This window comes from Esox lucius, chromosome 22 (genome assembly GCF_011004845.1).
Source record: "Esox lucius isolate fEsoLuc1 chromosome 22, fEsoLuc1.pri, whole genome shotgun sequence".
NCBI classification, from domain to species: domain Eukaryota; kingdom Metazoa; phylum Chordata; class Actinopteri; order Esociformes; family Esocidae; genus Esox; species Esox lucius.
Window position 1 is genome coordinate 10,040,938 of NC_047590.1, and position 18,816 is coordinate 10,059,753.

Sequence of the window (18,816 nt, forward strand, 5' to 3'; positions counted from 1 at the left end):
TTACTGGAATAAGTTCACATAACTTTTAAATAATAAGTACACAACCACACCATTTTATGTTAACAAAACTCAATGTTTATTAGTTTATGTTGTCGTTGTTTTAAGTACACATTAGTCAAATATGTTGAGTTTGTTTACATAATTGCCTCAATTACATTGAGTTTAACAAATTTAATATTTCTAAAAGTCATGAACGTCTGCTATTGAACAGTATTTTCTTGCCTGCTCGCTCTTAGCACACTGCAATGTTAAAATGAAATAGAAAAATAAACATTTATAAATAAAAATAAATAGTAATTTAATAATAATAACAAAATATATTTTATGAAGAAACTCAAAATTCTGATTCTAGCCTTTCAAATGAGTTCCTGGTCACTTAAGGCCCTAGGAAATAGGTATTTATTACACATTTCTGATATTGACCAGACAACTAATCAGATAGTCAGGAAAATAATCGGAGTAATCAAAAACAATAATAAACAATATCAAATAATACCAAAATTTAATTATTTCATTACAGCTATAAATGAAAAAACTGTGCTTTTGGCTTCCTGGCAAATTCCTGAGTAAGACAACAGGGCATTTGGATGAAATTACAAAAATTCTATAGACTGTAATAACATTTTCACTTGAAACTCTAAAATGTAAATTTATTACATTAACCAGTATCAAAAGCACAGTGAAATGAGGGTCATCCTGCGCAGGCCACAATGGTTGAGAAAAACATTAAAACATACAAAACATTAGCATTACCTTTGCATCATATTAATGAGAACAAAGGCATATTGTGTAGTTTGTGCCTATTGGCTGAACACCTGCAAAGTAGTGCAGTATCTTTTTGAGGCATTATTTAGACAAAAGGACATAACTTTCAACTAGCCTTTTATAATGCTTTAGCCTTCTTTCAGATGAGTTTCTACAAGTCATTCTTGAGGGTCTGCAAACTGGGTGACAGTTTACCACTATCTAGACCAAGTAAAATCTTTTGAGTGAATTCAAAAGTGTTTGTCAGTGCTATGGGATAGCTGAGGTGTAGTGCAAAGATCAGTCCAAAGATTACCAGGAAGGCATCACCAAGTCTGGGGAGGCTGACCACGGCATCACTTTCAACAACAACAGAGATTCTCACAGGGTGGTAGTGAGCTGGACTTGTGTCATGGTCACTGATGACAGTAAGGAGGCCCACTGCAACAGCATCAAGCTCTGGCTCATCAGACTTGTCCTGAATGAATGAAAAGAGATACTAATCAAACTAACACATGGAACAGATGACATAATTTATCTTTCTTTAACCAAGTCCCATTGAAATCAAATATCTCTTTAACAAGGGAGACCAGAAGCCTGTACTACGAATCAAGATCAACATGCCCTGGATTTATTTCAGTTACCCGGCTTCACTAACCCTAACAACCGCGGTCCCGCATAAGCTGTGTCACGACGGTGGCTAACAACTAGTTTAGTCATCCCAGGGTTTCCCAATCCAGCGGCGCGCACGTTCACATAAGAGGCAGTGTTTGCACAGCACGACCAATCGCAAAACATCTACCAGAGCCGCATATTTTATATAAGAAGAGCAAACTATAACTCTACATTAATACGAAGAACACAGACACAGTTTTATAGGCAAACCTTTTCTGAGCGCACTTCTCTCTCTGCGCACCAAGCTTCACCTGATCTTCTAAGAACGGTGATGGTGTTATCAATTGAGTATTAATTGGTCTGTAGGCAGTGCTTTTACACCGGTTGATCTCAAATCTCCAACATAACCTGCTCCCGACCAGGTTAGGTGTTCAGCATAAGTTACCACAGCGTTTGAACCCGGTAACAACTGATCTACCGTTGTGATACACAAAACCCTGAGTTGAACCTGAAGTTACCTCGTTAACGCTGAATCTTGCTTCATAGTACAGGCCTCTGGGTCTCATTGTAAGAGGGGAAAAATATAAAATCCATGTTCTGACAAATGAGTACTCAGTGCATTAAGTGTCCGAAATGTACAAATGCAATCAGTGTAGAGGCATGGAAGAGGGTTGATTCTGGAATAGTGGCTGTGCTGCAGTCTGTAGTGTCTAAATAACGGTATTCTGGAGGTGAAAGAAGCTGTGCACAACTTACACTTCCAGATCATTTTGGAACCAGAAACCTAAACGACAGAGAAAAAAATGACAAAGTTTAGACTTTTAAAACAGAACTGCTTATTCTCACTACTTAATATAACTACAAGTTAATTACTATTAGCTTACCAAAACATGATCCTGGACTACAGCTAACACTGCTTTAAAATGACAAACAATTTGTTTTTACATAATAAACTTTTCCTCAAAACAATTTGTTTTATATAACGTCTATAGATGGAAAATAGCATAAGTAAACTTACTAGTTTTTAACATGTTTTTAAGAAGAATTCACATTCATTGGATTACCTGGTATCTTTTTCACATCTCCAGTTATCTTCCTTAACTCTGTCTTAACTTCTTGAAACTTGAACACAGAGATGCAAAGGCATAAACTGATCTGAAACTGAACAATTAAAAGCATTCAAAGAGTGTCAAAATAAAAATACTTCCATTTATAAATGTTCCCTGTTAATGATCTTTTCATTTGATACCCTAAGTGTCAAGCTACTAAAACCATCAAGCAAAATAACATTACTGTAAAGAAAAGCAGCAGCTTGAATTTTACTGCATAGTTAATCAACAATAATGCCATTTCTACGAACTAAAGCCTTACTGGTAAGGTTTTTTAATGTATTCATCTTTGTCATGAAAAGCAGCTTGCCTCCAGTTTGTTTTAGAACCAACGCAGCACAAGTGGAATTTGGCGGGAACGGGCAGTTGACTCGTGTTCTGTTAACAGCAATCTCTGTGTCTCAGTCTGCTCACACAGAATTTAAAGTGAGCGTCGCTAGAAGCTACAGAGAACGCGGAATTGCAGTGTAGAACTCCGTTTGAGCTTAAATAGGCCCTATTATGCTCATTCACGCTCTTTTAATATGATATTGGACCTTAGCGGGGCACTATGGAAAGTTTCCATCAACAAAAAACTCTGAATTATGGCATAGTTAGTGCTTCTACTAACGACTAATTTTCTAACACCACCTTTAAGCGGGGAATGAGCGTGTGATTCATCCGTCGTCAAACTCTTCAGTGAGTCTGGTAGTGGTAGGTCGCTAGTTGTGCTGCTGGAGTGTGTAACGTTAGTGGTTGCGCTAAGTGGCTATAGCCCTTTAGCAGCTAGCTAACCTATATCTGACTTAACGTCACCAAGTTGCCAATGCACTACAACACTCCCGTGAGAAGCCAGTGAAGGGGGCGGGGGCTCGGAGAAGGTCTACGCTCTCTGAGACAAACACATCAACGAATGTATAAAAGAAGTAAAGTGAATATTAAACTAAACTTACATTAAGTCCAGTGATGCTGACTGTTGCCGCGTAGGTAGTAACTTTCTACGCCTTCTGTTGCTTCCCGCCTTCTGCGACCGATTACAATCTGTTCTGTTTTTTTCCAAACAGTGGTAAGGAATCAGTGTAGTATGCGCATTAGCGCCGCATTCTGCTTCGGAGGTTGCTCTGAATAAAGATATATCCCTGCAGCTGCTCAACACTTAAGAGAAAAATAAAAATGATATAGGCTGCATTAAACTGATGACATAAAAAATACAAAAAATAAATAAAATGAATATATTTTGTCTTCCACTTATGTCTAATGCATTTCAGACCATTTTCCCCAATCAAATTGTTACTGTTTTAATAGGCTATGATTGCAATTTATTTGTTATGATCGATTGTACTTAATTGGTGAAGCACTTTGAGATTTTATTGTACTTAGCATGTGCTATATTTTTACATCATCCCTATTTGAAACAATATAAATAACAGGACTTTATCATTCTTAGCATGTAATTACTTAATTCTATTAAGTTGTACTTAAAAACATAACTTAAGTTAAGCTTACTTATACAAAACAATTGTTCAATTTAATCAAAAATTATTAGTTATAGTTACTCAAAAAGTAACCCAAAAAGTAACTTGACCTAATTAAGTTAGTAGAACTGTATCTAAAACTTTAAGTATACACTACTTAATCTATTTAATTACTTTGAATGTTTGGGTTTACAGTGCACACAATTTTCGGGAAGCATTTGAATATTCAAAATTTGAATAGCTTTCTCAGAATGAGACAGACACATCATTTGATGTTACATTATTCCCTACATAGGGCAGCAGAAAACTAAACACCCTTTAGTTTTCCCCAAATATTAATCCAGATGTTTTGATTATTATATGTGATCTATTAAATGCAGATAAATGCTTAGAATTTATTTGAGCTTTGTTAGAATTATTATAGCAAATGCAGCATCCCTTTCATCCACCTACTTTGTTTCCAAGATTCTCCATGCCTGCTTTTCATCCAATATTCTCAAATGAAAAAATTATTTGCTAAATCATTTTTTTGACAAATACATCCATAAAAAAAATGGAATCCAATTATGAAAAATTCTAAGGCTGTGCAATGTATGACCCTTCCCTATGAAGATCATAACAATGATCTTGTTATTTTGTCCTATATATGTATTTTGTTTTTGTCATATATGGGTATTTAAAAAAAAAAAACTGGGATTCATGTTTGGGGGAAACTAAAGGGTGTGGAACATGCAGCCCTATGTAGTGAATAATCAAGCATCAAAAGTATGTATCTCAGTCTCATGTTGAGAGAGCTATTGACATTTTGAATTTTCAAATGCTTCCCTAAAATTTTTTAGGTACTTAACTGGGAAACCAAACGCTGTGCAATGTGTGAGCCATCCCTCTGATGATTATAAGAGTGATTTAAAATATCTAGGTCAGGTGATCTGGGAGCTATTGAAATTCTAAACTGAATTGTTTTAATGTGTTCATAGACAATATATTAATATCTATATTATCCATAAAAAAGTTTAGCAATCTATAAGGAGCAGCCCATTTCCATTTCTTCTTGAACAGTTTAACATTGGTTTGAGGTTTATAGGTGATGTAGTCAAAGAGTTGTTGAGATTTGAAAATGTTGATGATGCACTTTGTTGACGCTCCCTTGCAACGTGCTTTTATTTTATGCAGACTGACTTAAATGTCGCCAAAAATGTCTCCCGCAGTTTGAAAACCACGATCAGAATCAAGAAAACGAGGCCTGTGCGGTGTGGTCCAACTTTTTTTCTTTCAAAACGAGACTAACCCGGGGTTTGTAGCTTCAAATGTTTGCGAGCTATTGAGCTTTGAATGTCTGAATATCTGTCAAATATCGAACGTAAAACTACCTTTACCACGGTTCTCCACATATATCTTTTTTTCACGTCCTTTTCAATTCCCCTTTTTTTAACAATGGAAAACTCTCCGAATGGGGAGAAATAACAGGACAAATGATATAGCCTAGTAGCCTATATTTACCACTGGCAATGAAACAGACTCGTTGAAGTTAGCTTTATATTCAATATTTGTCAATACCTCATCCACGAAACCTGCCAGAAAGACAGCAATTGCATATTCTGAATCTGTTGGCGATACAGAACAAGCAACACTCCCTGTTTCCTCTGTTCGGTTACATTTTAAAAAGACGGAACAGCCATGTATATTGCGGTTTCTCCGTGTGTTCTCAGTTAAGGGAGCGTGTTAAAATTGCATAATATATGTCGTTTTTACTGGCAAACGCCAATTGCATTGCAACCAAAAAAACATAAACCAATCGAAACAACTATATAAGTGCCCTACCATTTACATGGTTGTTGTTTTGCATTATTAAAAAAAGTTAAGGTAAAAATAATTGTATTGCCTGTTATTAAAATAATGGTCAGTACTTCAGACCCAAGGTAACTTTTTTAATAGACCGTCAGGGACAACTGCCCTAGCATGAGCATCATTCAGTATTATAATTAAGGAAATTATTAATATTAAAACATTTTAATTCAGAAACATCTCAATAGCTCTGACCCAATAAAACGTCTATTAAAATAACTAACTGATATTGCTATCAGTTGATTATTTCCATATAACTTTTATTGGGTCAGAGCAATTGAGCATTTCTGATGGGAAAATGCTTTGTAAACTAGTAATAATGTCCAAAATTGAAAAATAGCCAAAATAAAGGATGTTGATGGTAGAGGAGCTCTCCCTGAACCTATATTAGTTGATTATATCAGTTGATTATTTCCATATACGTTTTGGATCCGAGCTATTGAGACATTTTTGATGGATAATTGCTTGAAAAATAATAATGTTAATAATTACCTACATTGGAACATTGGAAAACTAAAGGATGTTGATGGTCGAGCAGTATTGGTTGGTAATTTTGATACGATCTATCGGCATTTACATGAACAACTGAAGTTTTTCATCAACATGACCAGATAATGGTGCACTTTTAAGACGGTGCCTTAACCCTCGCATCAGGTAAAGCAGGTTTTCACGTTCTTTTCGACTCGAAAGATAAATATGAAACCGATAAGGAAAAACAAGGAGTGTTGCTTGTTCGCTATCGCCAGCAGATTCAGACTGTAATTGCTGGCTTTCTGGCAGGTTTCGTTGATGAGTTATTGACGATCAAAATCCCAATCTTGAATATAAATCTAACTTCACCGCAGTGTGAAACTGATGCATGGGAGTGAAAACCCCGACCGAATACATTGATGTAAGATAAAAGGTAGGCGAGGTGAGTGGTTGTCAACAACGCTTGCCAGGTTTCAGAGAGCAGGAACTGGATAAAGGTGTGTTGAAGCTCGTATTAATTCAAGTCGGACTGGTTTGAGGTGGGCGTGTAATTACATCCCGCTGGCACATAGAAACAAAACCTTGTTTGAATTTCTTTTAAATTGAATGACTTGAGAGAAAGTGCAACAAGCGCCCTCTCATGGAAGAACACAGTCAATGTTCAATTCTAGGCCTCATGCTCAGACATTTCCGGGCTAATCCATATAGTTTTTCATCTGGAGATTGCCAATATTGATGTGAGTGGATATCACCAGGCTATAATAACAGACAGGACAAACTGAACAGGCTTTCACTGATGCCTCAAAATCCATCTCAGAGCAATTTCTATGGTTCTATACAACAGTGATTGTGATTAAGTGCGTCTCAAATGGCACCTTATTTCTCACGCAGTGCCCTAAAATCTTGCACTATGTAGGCAATAGGGTGCCATTCAAGACAAAGATTGTGATTGATATAGCATGCATTGTTTCCTCATCCACTGATGGTGAGTCATCAGGAACAGCATTCTGTGTGTGTGGGTGTGTGTGTGGGTGTGTGTGTGCGCGTGTCTTCTTAAAGACAGGTTATTGGTCTGAAAGCTGTGAGGAGAATAATGAGCTGATATAATGATAATTCACAGGGACACACCTCCCTTCATCTCTGCACACCTCCCAACACCCCCTCAGACCTCTACCCAACTCCTTACACCTCCAAAGACCTCTCTACACTCTGAATTTTGCACATCTCACTGCATATCACATCACCTCATACAGTGCAGTACCTCCTCACACCTGCTCATACCTTCTCACATCTCATTACACATCCTCACACCTCCTCACCTTTCTACCTTTCTAACAACAGGAACCACATCTCATGTCCGTCCGTGATATAGGGGATGTTCTGAGGACAATAGAGAAAAAGAAACATGGCTGGATCTGAAATTTCACCCACTTCCTTATGTACCCTGGTCACAAGTAGTGCACCAAAAGGGAATAGGGGAACATCTGGGACATCGCCTATCCATTTGGCATGTATCTCTATGGTAACTGCAGGGCCTGCCAGTTCTAATGATTGAGTATAGGAAACATCCCATAATGCATCACAGGTGACATTTGGCAGTTTGACTAATCAATAAAGAACACAACTGTCAATTAATGAAAAAGTAATGGGTTTCCACTTTTTAGTTGTTATTGTTGAGGATGTCTGTGATCTATTTTCACGTCTTTGGTTGAATGAAGACAACATTATGAATAGTTTACTATTCAGGACTAAATAAAAGTATTCCTTCTATTCTAGACTGTTTCTGTAATCTGGTCAAAGTCAGTCAGCCAGCAACCATTAAAAATATTCCATCTGCCAATATAAATTAAATGTTCTGAAACAAGACAGAAAATAAATAATGAATAAAAAAGCTGTTGTCTTATTGATTAGTCATTTAAAATGGATTGGAGTGGACTTGGCAAAACAATTAAATGTGACTTTTAAACAATGTCTTGAAAAAAGTCTAGAAGGTGGCAGGGGATAACTGGGGTAACATTAAAATAATGAATTATATTTTCTATATTAAATCCTGTCATTATTTTGATTGATAGAGAAGTAAACATCCCAGAATGCCGAGGTGATGACATATGCCCCACATGTCCTTACGTTTCTCCATTTATTTCTATCATTAATTAACTTGCTAATTGGCTGGGCCACTCAAAGACATTCACAGACCCAGGCCCTTCTTGCCCAAGTCCTTAGTTTGATTTGACGGCCAGCAAGAGTCTGTGTTTCCAAACATCTCCATTTCACAACGTGAGAGCCCAATGTGCTCCTGGGAACCTTCAATGCTTTAAAAGTTTAACATGACCTTTCCCTTAAGCCTCATATGTCTCAACACACTTTCTTCTGATATGTGTGGTAAAAGGTGGAACCGTATATAGACAGTTGTGTGCCATTCTATATCATGTCCTATCAGTTGAATATGCCACAAGTGTTCTAAAGACAGGAAAGGAAAACTTATTTTTATTTTATTTATTTTAATTATGATATATTGTACAGTGGGGAGAACAAGTATTTGATACACTGCCAATTTTGCAGGTTTTCCCACTTACAAAGCATGTAGAAGTCTGTAATTTTTATCATAGGTACTCTTCAACTGTTAGTGACGGAATCTAAAAGAAAAATCCAGAAAATCACATGATATTTAAGTTTCTAATTTGCATTTTATTGCAAGACATAAGTATTTGATACATCAGAAAAGCAGAACTTAATATTTGGTACCTTGAGATGCTTCTTACGGAGCCACTCCTTAGTTGCCCTGGCTGTGTGTTTCGGGTCGTTGTCATGCTGGAAGACCCACCCACGACCCATCTTCAATGCTCTTACTGAGGGAAGGAGGTTGTTGGCCAAGATCTCGTGATACATGGCCCCATCCGTCCTCCCCTCAATGTGGTGCAGTCGTCCTGTCCCCTTTGCAGAAAAGCATCCCCAAAGAATGATGTTTCCACCTCCATGCTTCACGGTGGGGATGGTGTTCTTGGGGTTGTGCTCATCCTTCTTCTTTCTCCAAACACGGCGAGTGGAGTTTAGACCAAAAAGATAATTTTTTTGTCTCATCAGACCACTTAACCTTCTCCCATTCCTCCTCTGAATCATCCAGATGGTCATTGGCAAACTTCAGACAGGCCTGGACATTGCGTGTGCTGCAGGATTTTAATCCATGACGGCGTAGTGTGTTACTAATGGTTTTCTTTGAGACTGTGGTCCCAGCTCTCTTCAGGTCATTGACCAGGTCCTGCTGTGTAGTTCTGGGCTGATCCCTCACCTTCCTCATGATCATTGATGCCCCACATGGTGAGATCTTGCATGGAGCCCTAGACCGAGGGAGATTGACCGTCATCTTGAACTTCTTCCATTTTATAATAATTGCGCCAACAGTTGTTGCCTTCTCACCAAGCTGCTTGCCTATTTTCCTGTAGCCCATCCCAGCCTTGTGCAGGTCTACAATTTTATCCCTGATGTCCTTATACAGCTCTCTGGTCTTGGCCATTGTGGAGAGGTTGGAGTCTGTTTGATTGTGTGGACAGGTATCTTTTATACAGGTAACGAGTTCAAACAGGTGCAGTTAATACAGGTAATGAGTTGAGAACAGGAGGGCTTCTTAAAGAACAACTAACAGGTCTGTGAGAGCCGGAATTCTTACTTGTTGGTAGGTGATCAAATACTTATGTCATGCAATAAAATGCAAATTAATTATTTAAAAATCATACAATGTGATTTTCTGGATTTTTGTTTTAGATTCTGTCTTTCACAGTTGAAGTGTACCTATGATAAAAACCTTTACATGCTTTGTAAGTAGGAAAACCTGAAAAATCTGCAGTGTATCAAATACTTGTTCTCCCCACTGTATGTAGATTGATGGCAAAGGAAATTTCAGTTATGAATTAAGTCTATAACATCACAACGTGAAGAAATTAAAGGTGCCTCGATACTTTCCAAAGGCACTGCATCTACCTGTAAAATTAAACAAATAATCTTTCTGAAATAATAGCCAGAAATTAAACTCTGAATAACAACACAGTTGTCTTCTGGAGCGCATTTTGCAAAACAATTAAATGTGACATTTAGTCAACATGCTGAGAGGGGCTGGATAAGGTCAGAGGGGACCCTATTGAATGGAAATGATATTTTTGAACTCCAATCATTAGCTCTAGTGATAGAGGATCAAGCCAACCAGAATACATAATGTGTGACATTTGGAGGACCATTTAATTGCTCAGTAAAGAACAGCCAAAAAATGAAAAGAAATTATCGGTTTGATGAGGCCAACTGAGTGCAAACTGCTTCCACATGTCTGTAGTTGAATAAAGACAACATAATGAACAGTCCATTCATACTAGTCTGTTCTGTCAAAGTATCTTTCTGCTCAGTGAAAATGTCACTTTTTAAGAAGTAATTTCTTAGGAACAATAAGCAACCTTTTTGGAGTCTCAGTCTGATAAAAATATCAATTTTCTATAACCTTTCTTAAGGACAATGAGCAAAATATTGCGTTATCGTTAACCCTTTAGAAAATCCAGGTTTTAAAAATGGATTACCTTTACATGACAGAAGGTGCCTATCTTAGCAAGCATATACACTCAGGTGAAAAAGTATACCCTCTTCCAAAATGTGCATATTTGCACAAATTAATTATTTTTACTTTAGCGCTATTGACAGATGAACATAACCAAACTTGTCAAATGCAATTTTAGCATCAATAGGTGGTGTTGCAGAATAACATTTCTTGTAGCTGTCATTCAGTCTATTTCATTGACTGGTAGTCTTTTTTGCTTCTTCATAGCCCTACTTCAATTATGTCATGTTTGAGGCCTTTATTGGAAGCCAGCACCTTTATTAGACAATTCCCATAAATGGAACAATTTTTCCCAAATCTCTCTGTCACTGACACGTGTTATGCCAAGAGCTCTGTTGAAACAAAACGCGTATCAAAATAAAAAGTGTCTTCTTTTATCTCAAAACTCTTACCCGGTTATGATTAGACAAAAATGCTTGGAATTCTTATCCAAGATGCAGTGGAATGCAAAAGTTCAGCACTCAGTATGTAGTGTACCAACCAACTGACCACATGTAGCTTCCAACTGTTCCCCCAGAGAATGTATAAACTAAGACTGTCTCGACACTCATCTCAAGATCAACCCTGGTAAATTCGATCGAAAATAAAAACCTAATCTGCACACAGTTATACAAAATCAGTAACAATTATATATTGTCCACTTTAGAAATGAGATCTCATTCATATTTTCCATATACTTAACCACAATAACAAAACTTTCTACTTTCACTGAATAAACAAAATGGCTACAGCAGGAAAATTGCTGCAGCAGGACAGCACATGCTACATCTGTTCATTAAGCTACCATTGGTTATCGTGACAAAATTATAACAAATGTAGCTTTAACCTAATAACCATTTAAACATTGCATTTGTGGTACAATGTTTAAAGTACATGATTACCAACTTTTGAAAACTAATCTAGAAATTAGGATTTTACCTCAAAATACTGTAACTCCACAAGATCTTAAATTAAGCGTTTGACACAAATGCAACCAGGTTATTGGGAGTTTTTCATTTTTTTGTTTTTCAACTGAATTGTTCACGTTATAGGTCACATTAAAGATGGAAAAAGTTCTGAAATGATTTATCTTTGTCTCATTCTTTTACATTACAAGAACTAGGCATTTTAACAGGGGTCTGTGGACTTTTTATATCCTCTGTATATATAGATATCAAGATGTCACATAAACATGTCAGATATATATATATGTATATGTATGTGTGTATATCCAGTTAGCACATTCTGTAATCTACAGAATATAATTCTTTGCACAGATTCCTTAAAAAAATATTTGAACTATAAAGCACAGAAACAGTGACAATACACCGCAATGCAGCCATGGGTGAACTTCCCCTTTAAAGGTACACTGCTGGATTGGCTGGTCAATGATAATTCAATATCATGATACACAATATACCCACTTGATTGAATAAAGGATTGTGGCTTTACAGATTTTCCATTTTATGTCAGAAGAAGAGATTTGGAAAGACGTGAAAAGAGATGAGAGCGAACAAGAGAGATGACATCCTTTAATGCGTAGGCTTTGTTTACTGATCCCAAGGTGTTTTCTTTGATTCTGAGATGTCACACTTGAGACCTTCACAGCTGGCTGTGTCAGCTGGACGTCTGGTTGGTAATGTCCTTAATGGTTAATGGTTTCTTTTCTAATCTGATATTCCTTTTCCTTCCTATGTCTTCCCATCACTGCCGTGTTCCCTGACTCTCCATTTATTTCTCTTACTCTCTCTCCAGCCTTTCTGAATGGTGTGTCCATATATTGGTTATATTGTCACTCTCCCATTTCGCACACATTTTAATAAACATATTTATTTTGTTGATGTCCGACAGATGTTCTTAATATAATACTTTCTTTTCTAATTAGATTATCTCTTTCGCTTAGCTGCAGTCCCTGTCTTCCTCTGTCTATTGGTTTCCTTTATGTCTCTCTCTCTTGGTCTCTCTCCTTCCTCTCTCTCTCTCTGTTACGATCTTGCTCTCTTTTGTTAACAAATAAAGGCTGAATAAATACAAAATGTTTTTCATGAAGCACAAAGCAATTGAAGCACAAAGTTTTTTTTTTAATTCCAAACCTGATGTTTTGAAAGTTAATTTATCCTCCTTCAATCTTCTTGAACATACTTAACTTATTAAAATAATAGATGTCTCTGGAGAGTGAATAATGAGCTTTATCAAACAATACAAAATTATACCTACAAAAATAAGCTGGTCTATTGAGCCAGTTATATTCAGGTGCACAATGTGAAATCTAAACTACAACTACATTTCGTTGGATCCTTAATAAGCCCCGAAGAGGCAACAATTGAGAATCTGGAACATTTATTGTAAATTCTCCTTTTAGTTATTTGGCTGAATGGTACATTTTGTGGTGTTGAATAGTACACGGGCTGACTGCTAGGTTAGCAGGTTAAAATTCATCCCACGACGCCCAACGTGTTTACTACTAACACATGTATAGTATTCCAAAGAGATATATTCTCATTTTTATTATCATAACATAATAAAACAAGTAGCCTAAAATATCAAACGAATAGACTTAAAATAATAGACCCTGCAAAAATTGATTTATTAATTCCTCGAGTCTGCTGACCCAGAGCACGCAACATGACATAAACCACATTTTGCGCACGCGTATTCACAGGACAATAAGAAGTGGTGCGTTCTATTCAATACATCCACAGCTCAATCATCAGTGACCGGTTTGGAGAGCAAAGGAGCAGCGCGCACGAAGAGATTGGCTATTGTGTCAAAGTGAAACTGTCCAAATGGACAAGCATTTATAAAAAATATAAATAATTTGGAAACTATCAGCAAAACACACATGAAACGAATTAAAGTAAACTTGAAGGAACACCCTACAAGTCACGCGACGTTGACAGAATGTCTTTCGAGGAACCTTTTGATTTCCTCACCGAAGTGGATTCATACCAAAATCTGTCCAAATGGGCGCACCACCACACTCACTCGGGAGCCAACACGGAACCCTCCTACGTTAGCATCGCCATCACAGCAGTTTATGGAGTGATCATAGTCCTTGGACTAATCGGTAACATAACCCTAATCATTACATTCTGTTCCGCTAAGTCCATGCGAAATGTCCCAAACCTGTTCATGTCAAGTCTTGCGTTCGGGGACGTGCTCCTCCTGGTCACCTGTGCGCCAGTGGACGCGAGTCGGTACCTAGCGGACGAATGGCTCTTCGGTAGAATAGGATGTAAACTCATACCGTTTATCCAACTCACATCGGTTGGAGTGTCGGTTTTTACCCTGACTGCATTGTCCGCTGATAGGTAAGTATGGCAAACGATAGATTTACTATAGCCTATATGACACACACATACACACACACACACACACATATATATTCAGATATCCAGCACAGAAGAATATATCCAATTTTGTGTAACAAATTCATAGGCAACACATATGCCATTTCAACTGGTGTGGAAATGTAAAATATTTTTTAAAACAAAACTTGTGAAGCATATCCTTTCTCTAAAAGCATCACTGACAAAATGTAAAGATAATGTGACACCCTGCGTTGCAGTGTTATGCATTCAGTTAACGGCACACAAGATGTGCTGGATTCTTAGGAATATGTTTGAGTGTTTGTGTGGACGTGCGCGTATCAGTGGCTGAGGATGGAGAGATGGACTGAGTTCTTCTAAGGACCTGTACATTTCTAGACACGACCCACATGTCGAGGTGTGAAAACTAGTTTCACAAGCAGGCATATCAAAATAATTGCTGAGTATTGTGATTTTTGGTTTCCCGTCTAATGCTATTGTGAAAAGTACCTCCTGGTATCTGGAGGTGGGTTGCTCTTATGACAGTTACATTCGGAAGACCTTTGACAAATCAACTCCTTGTGTTACGCTTGAACAGCTTTGGTTATCAGTCCAAACTCGCTGGGCTGATATAAACGAGGCTGAGCGCGCGTTCGCGGGCTGACTGTACAGTCCGTGGCCTTCATGAGTCAATGGCGAAGTCGCTGGCGGGTTCTGCTCTGTGTCAGATGTCATGGGCACCCTTGCTGCGAGGAGCAGCAGGTGTTATTTGTAGCCTTAGACTAGATTCTCTGCACACAAATACCTTATATTTGAAAACTTTCTACATCTGTTTTGTGAAGTGTTTACAACCTTTCGACACAACAAATGTGATAGAATGTCTCTCTAGCTGGTGTATTCAAGATATTCATTCATGATATGATTTCAGCACTAATTTCTCACATATGCCATTAACAGAAAATAATTAAATTATATAGACAGATGTCTATCATCCTCCAACTGTGTGTTAATATCGCCAGGTACAAAGCGATCGTGAAGCCGATGGACCTCCAGACATCCAACGCCCCGGTGAGGATTGTTCTGCGGGCTGCAGTGATCTGGCTGTTCTCCGTGACTCTGGCTATTCCGGAGGCGGTCTTCTCAGACCTGCGCACCTTCAGCATCCACAACACCAACGAGACCTTCATCACCTGCGCCCCCTATCCACACGAGGGGGAACTGCACCCCAAGATCCACTCCATGGCCTCTTTTCTCATCTTCTATGTAATTCCTCTGTCGGTTATATCGGTGTATTATCTGTTCATCGCCAGGAGCCTGATCAGGAGTGCCTATGACATGCCTGTGGAGGGCAACATGCATGTCAGAAGACAGGTAGGATGCCCTCTTCCACCTCTTCATCTTTTTCTTCATCTTCTTCACCTTCTTCCTCCTCTCATGACCTTCTCCACATTTCAACATTTCTCCATGTTTTCATCCATTCCTCCAACACAGATAGAGTCCAGGAAGCGCCTGGCGAAGACGGTGCTGGTCTTCGTGGGCCTTTTTGCTGTGTGCTGGCTCCCCAGTCATGTGATCTACCTGAACCGCTCCTACCACTACACCAAAGTGGACACCTCCATGGCCCACTTTGTCTTCACTGTGGGGGCCCGCATCCTGGCCTTCACCAACTCTTGCGTCAACCCATTCGCCCTTTACCTGCTCAGCAAGAGCTTCCAGAAGCAGTTTAACAAGCAGCTGTGTTGTGGTTATAGGGCCCTGGTCAGGAGCTCCATGAGCAGCAGGAGGAACAGGAGCAACACAAACATGACCTCCCTGAGGAGTACCAACCAATCAGTGGCCAGTCTGGTTAATGGAAAGCCACTCTGCCAGGAGGACAATGTGTGAGACAGACCCACACGGATGGACTGGTTAAGGTGTGAGACAGACAGGTGGATTGAAGTAGAGAGTGAGACAGGCAGGTGGACGGTAGGAGAATGTTAGACAGACTGACCCCACCACAGGCATTTAGTTATATGACTATAAAAAAAATATATATATATCCCTTAAGGATAGTTCCTGACCTGTTTGATTGTATTAATGTCATTATCACATTGCAGCTAGCTACAGATATGACCAACATGAAAACCTATATATACAGTATCTCACAAAAGTGAGTACACCCCGCACATTTTTGCAAATATTTGATTATATCTTGTCATGTGACAACACTGAAGAAATGACACTTTGCTACAATGCAAAGTAGTGAGTGTACAGCTTGTATAACAGTGTAAATTTGCGGTCCCCTCAAATTAACTCAACACACAGCCATTAATGTCTAAACCGCTGGCAACAAAAGTGAGTACACCCCTAAGTGTGTCTCTCACGGTGATAACAAGTTGATTTCAACGCCAGTACATAGGTCCAACCCAAGAGGAGTTCTGGGGAAATACGATGGCTCAAATTACGAGACTAGTCCTAAGCACTGGCACTGAAATTAACCCATTTCAATGCAAGATCTCCTGGGATAGATCTGCAAAGACGCGCTGTTGTCGTATCTGACACTGGACGGCTAACAGCAGAACATGCAGTGGAAAAGCGCCAGAAATCGAGTGAAAGGCTCATGTTTGTACAAAATGTTCAATCTGGGAATTACTCAAAGTGACTTTAAAGAGGTAATGACCGTGACCATAATTTTGGTTTAATAGCTGAGAGATGAGGGCTGAGGATGTGGCTGAGGGATGAGGGCTGGGGGATGAGGGCTGGGAAAGAGGGTTGGGTGATGAGTGCTGGGGAGTCAACGTCTGCACAGGAACATCTAGTGAAATGTCGCCAGGACCCAGCAACCATCACAAGGTGGAACTCTGAAGCCTAACAAAGGCGTGGTACAACCAATTACTGCAGCATGAATGGTTTCGACCAATATCCTCAATCAAATACCGATCCCCCTTAATACACCCAGTCACACAAACCGAACACTGAGCAGTGTCAGTTGACGACCTGTTTCCTCCTTAGCTGTGGGTTGACTTCTTAGCACTCAACAACATGTCTTCAGACCAGAACGGAGCTCAATGTCATCCAAACATTTTGAAAACTGTTGTGTTTGAAATGTAACATGGCCATGGTCGTCATAGTGGGACACCAATGCAAAGTCTGGGCTGTTTTTCAAAGAATTTCAACAATATGTATTGTAGTCATTGTTTATACAAGATTTTTTCAAAATAATACTGTCAAATTCAGTACATTCCAATTTTTTAATAATTGTTTTGAAATGTCTAGATAAGTGAACCCAGGTCAAGATGTTGCATGACTGACATTTTACAGTTTTAACCAAAAATAGGGTTAAATTACAACATTGTTAAAATGGATAATATAGGTAGTCTGATTATATTATCAATGTTATTCAGTTCCCATTGTCCCATTTCCCATCAGTATGTAAAGGCAGCATTAATGCGCTAGTACCAGATCTGTTGGTGTTAAAAATGTTGAGTACTAGTTACTTAGAAATCGTAATATTTTTGTGTGTTAAAAAAAATCTCTTCATCTGGGAATTGGAAATGTCAGTATATGTTATTGCAAAGCATATATTTCTGTAGAGAGTATCTGCTTCTTAGCTGTCTATGTTACATTCGTATTACAAGGCAATATAACTTTTTCTGGGAATAATTCATCTTTTTTTTTTCACACAATCATGTCATTGGCTGTGACTTAATGTGGTACCCTTATACTCTACATTGATCTATGGACCCTGCTCAGAAGTGGTGTACTTTAAAGTGAGTAAGATGCCATTTTAGATGCTGCCAAACCCTTGGCCATAACCCCTCATACTGCCCAGTCGAGCCTTCTGGGAAGTAGAGCTTGATATCAGTGTTGACTGTATATGTACCTGCTCTGACTGTGCATCGTAATGTCATATTCCTTATCCGTGCTATACTGTGAAGTGTATTACTATGAAGGGGTGAAATAAAACAGTGAATGGAACAATGGGTTAACATGTTCTGTACAATTTTATAGATAATAAACCTGAAACCAATTTGAGTTCTGAGGGTAGACATAGAAGTAGGAGAACATTGACACAGAGACAGTATCCAGGCCCGGGGGGGGGGGGGGGGGGGGGGCTATCTTGCCATTCCAATGCCTGTTCATAGCACAGAGACGGATGCCTGTGACTGGCTGAGAGAAGGCAGAGGCACTGGGAACATGGAGGTCTGGGCTTAGTGCAATGAAGGAATGGAGTGTGACCTCCATGGGAGATGTCATTGGCTTGGGTTACACCCGAGAGAGGTGGGCGCTTGTGTCTGGCTCAGGGACAGCAGAGGGACTGGGGCCTGGAGAACTGGACTGTATGGGGTACTTCCATGGGAGAGGTCAGTGGCCACAAGAGTTGACAAGACCTAACTAGTGCACCCTTTGGAGAGAAAAGACTAAACCCAGCTGGCAGAGAGCTTGTAAGAAACTTTGTCTGCATCCTTATTCCCTACAGGTTGCCATTAATCAGAATCCACAGGGCTCTGCTCAATGTTAGTGCTCTATATAAGGAAAGGGATTCCATGTAGGACACACATTTAATGAAATGGTTGCAGTGGAGAATCCTCTGGGGTCTGCTGATCTGAGAAGTTATGGTCAGTCTCCTCTCTGTGATCTTGTAGAATGAGAGAATATTTGTTTTTAATTGGGGATTTCTGCCCCCCCCCCCCCCAGACTGAAAACATTGT

The 18,816-nt window shown here is 38.9% G+C and overlaps 1 protein-coding gene and 1 long non-coding RNA gene across 3 annotated transcripts; one reads left to right on the top strand and one right to left on the bottom strand.

Moving 5' to 3' along the window:
• Positions 1-99: 99 nt before the first annotated feature.
• Positions 100-5,896, bottom strand: LOC105019926. Of its 2 annotated transcripts, none has more exons than XR_002195906.2 (5): positions 5,480-5,896; positions 3,401-3,602; positions 2,424-2,481; positions 2,116-2,143; positions 100-1,222 (listed from the first exon to the last, which is right to left on the bottom strand). It is a non-coding gene; the product is annotated as an uncharacterized LOC105019926 (long non-coding RNA). The 2 variants fall into 2 exon arrangements; XR_828681.3 differs by having other exon boundaries at positions 2,424-2,520.
• A 7,660-nt stretch (positions 5,897-13,556) lies between these two features.
• grpr (gastrin-releasing peptide receptor) lies at positions 13,557-16,322 on the top strand. The gene is made up of 3 exons (XM_010886499.3): positions 13,557-14,128; positions 15,145-15,496; positions 15,617-16,322. Exons 1-3 carry the CDS (start codon positions 13,719-13,721, stop codon positions 16,007-16,009), a joined length of 1,155 nt encoding a protein of 384 aa, XP_010884801.1. The 5' UTR covers positions 13,557-13,718; the 3' UTR covers positions 16,010-16,322.
• Positions 16,323-18,816: the final 2,494 nt, after the last annotated feature.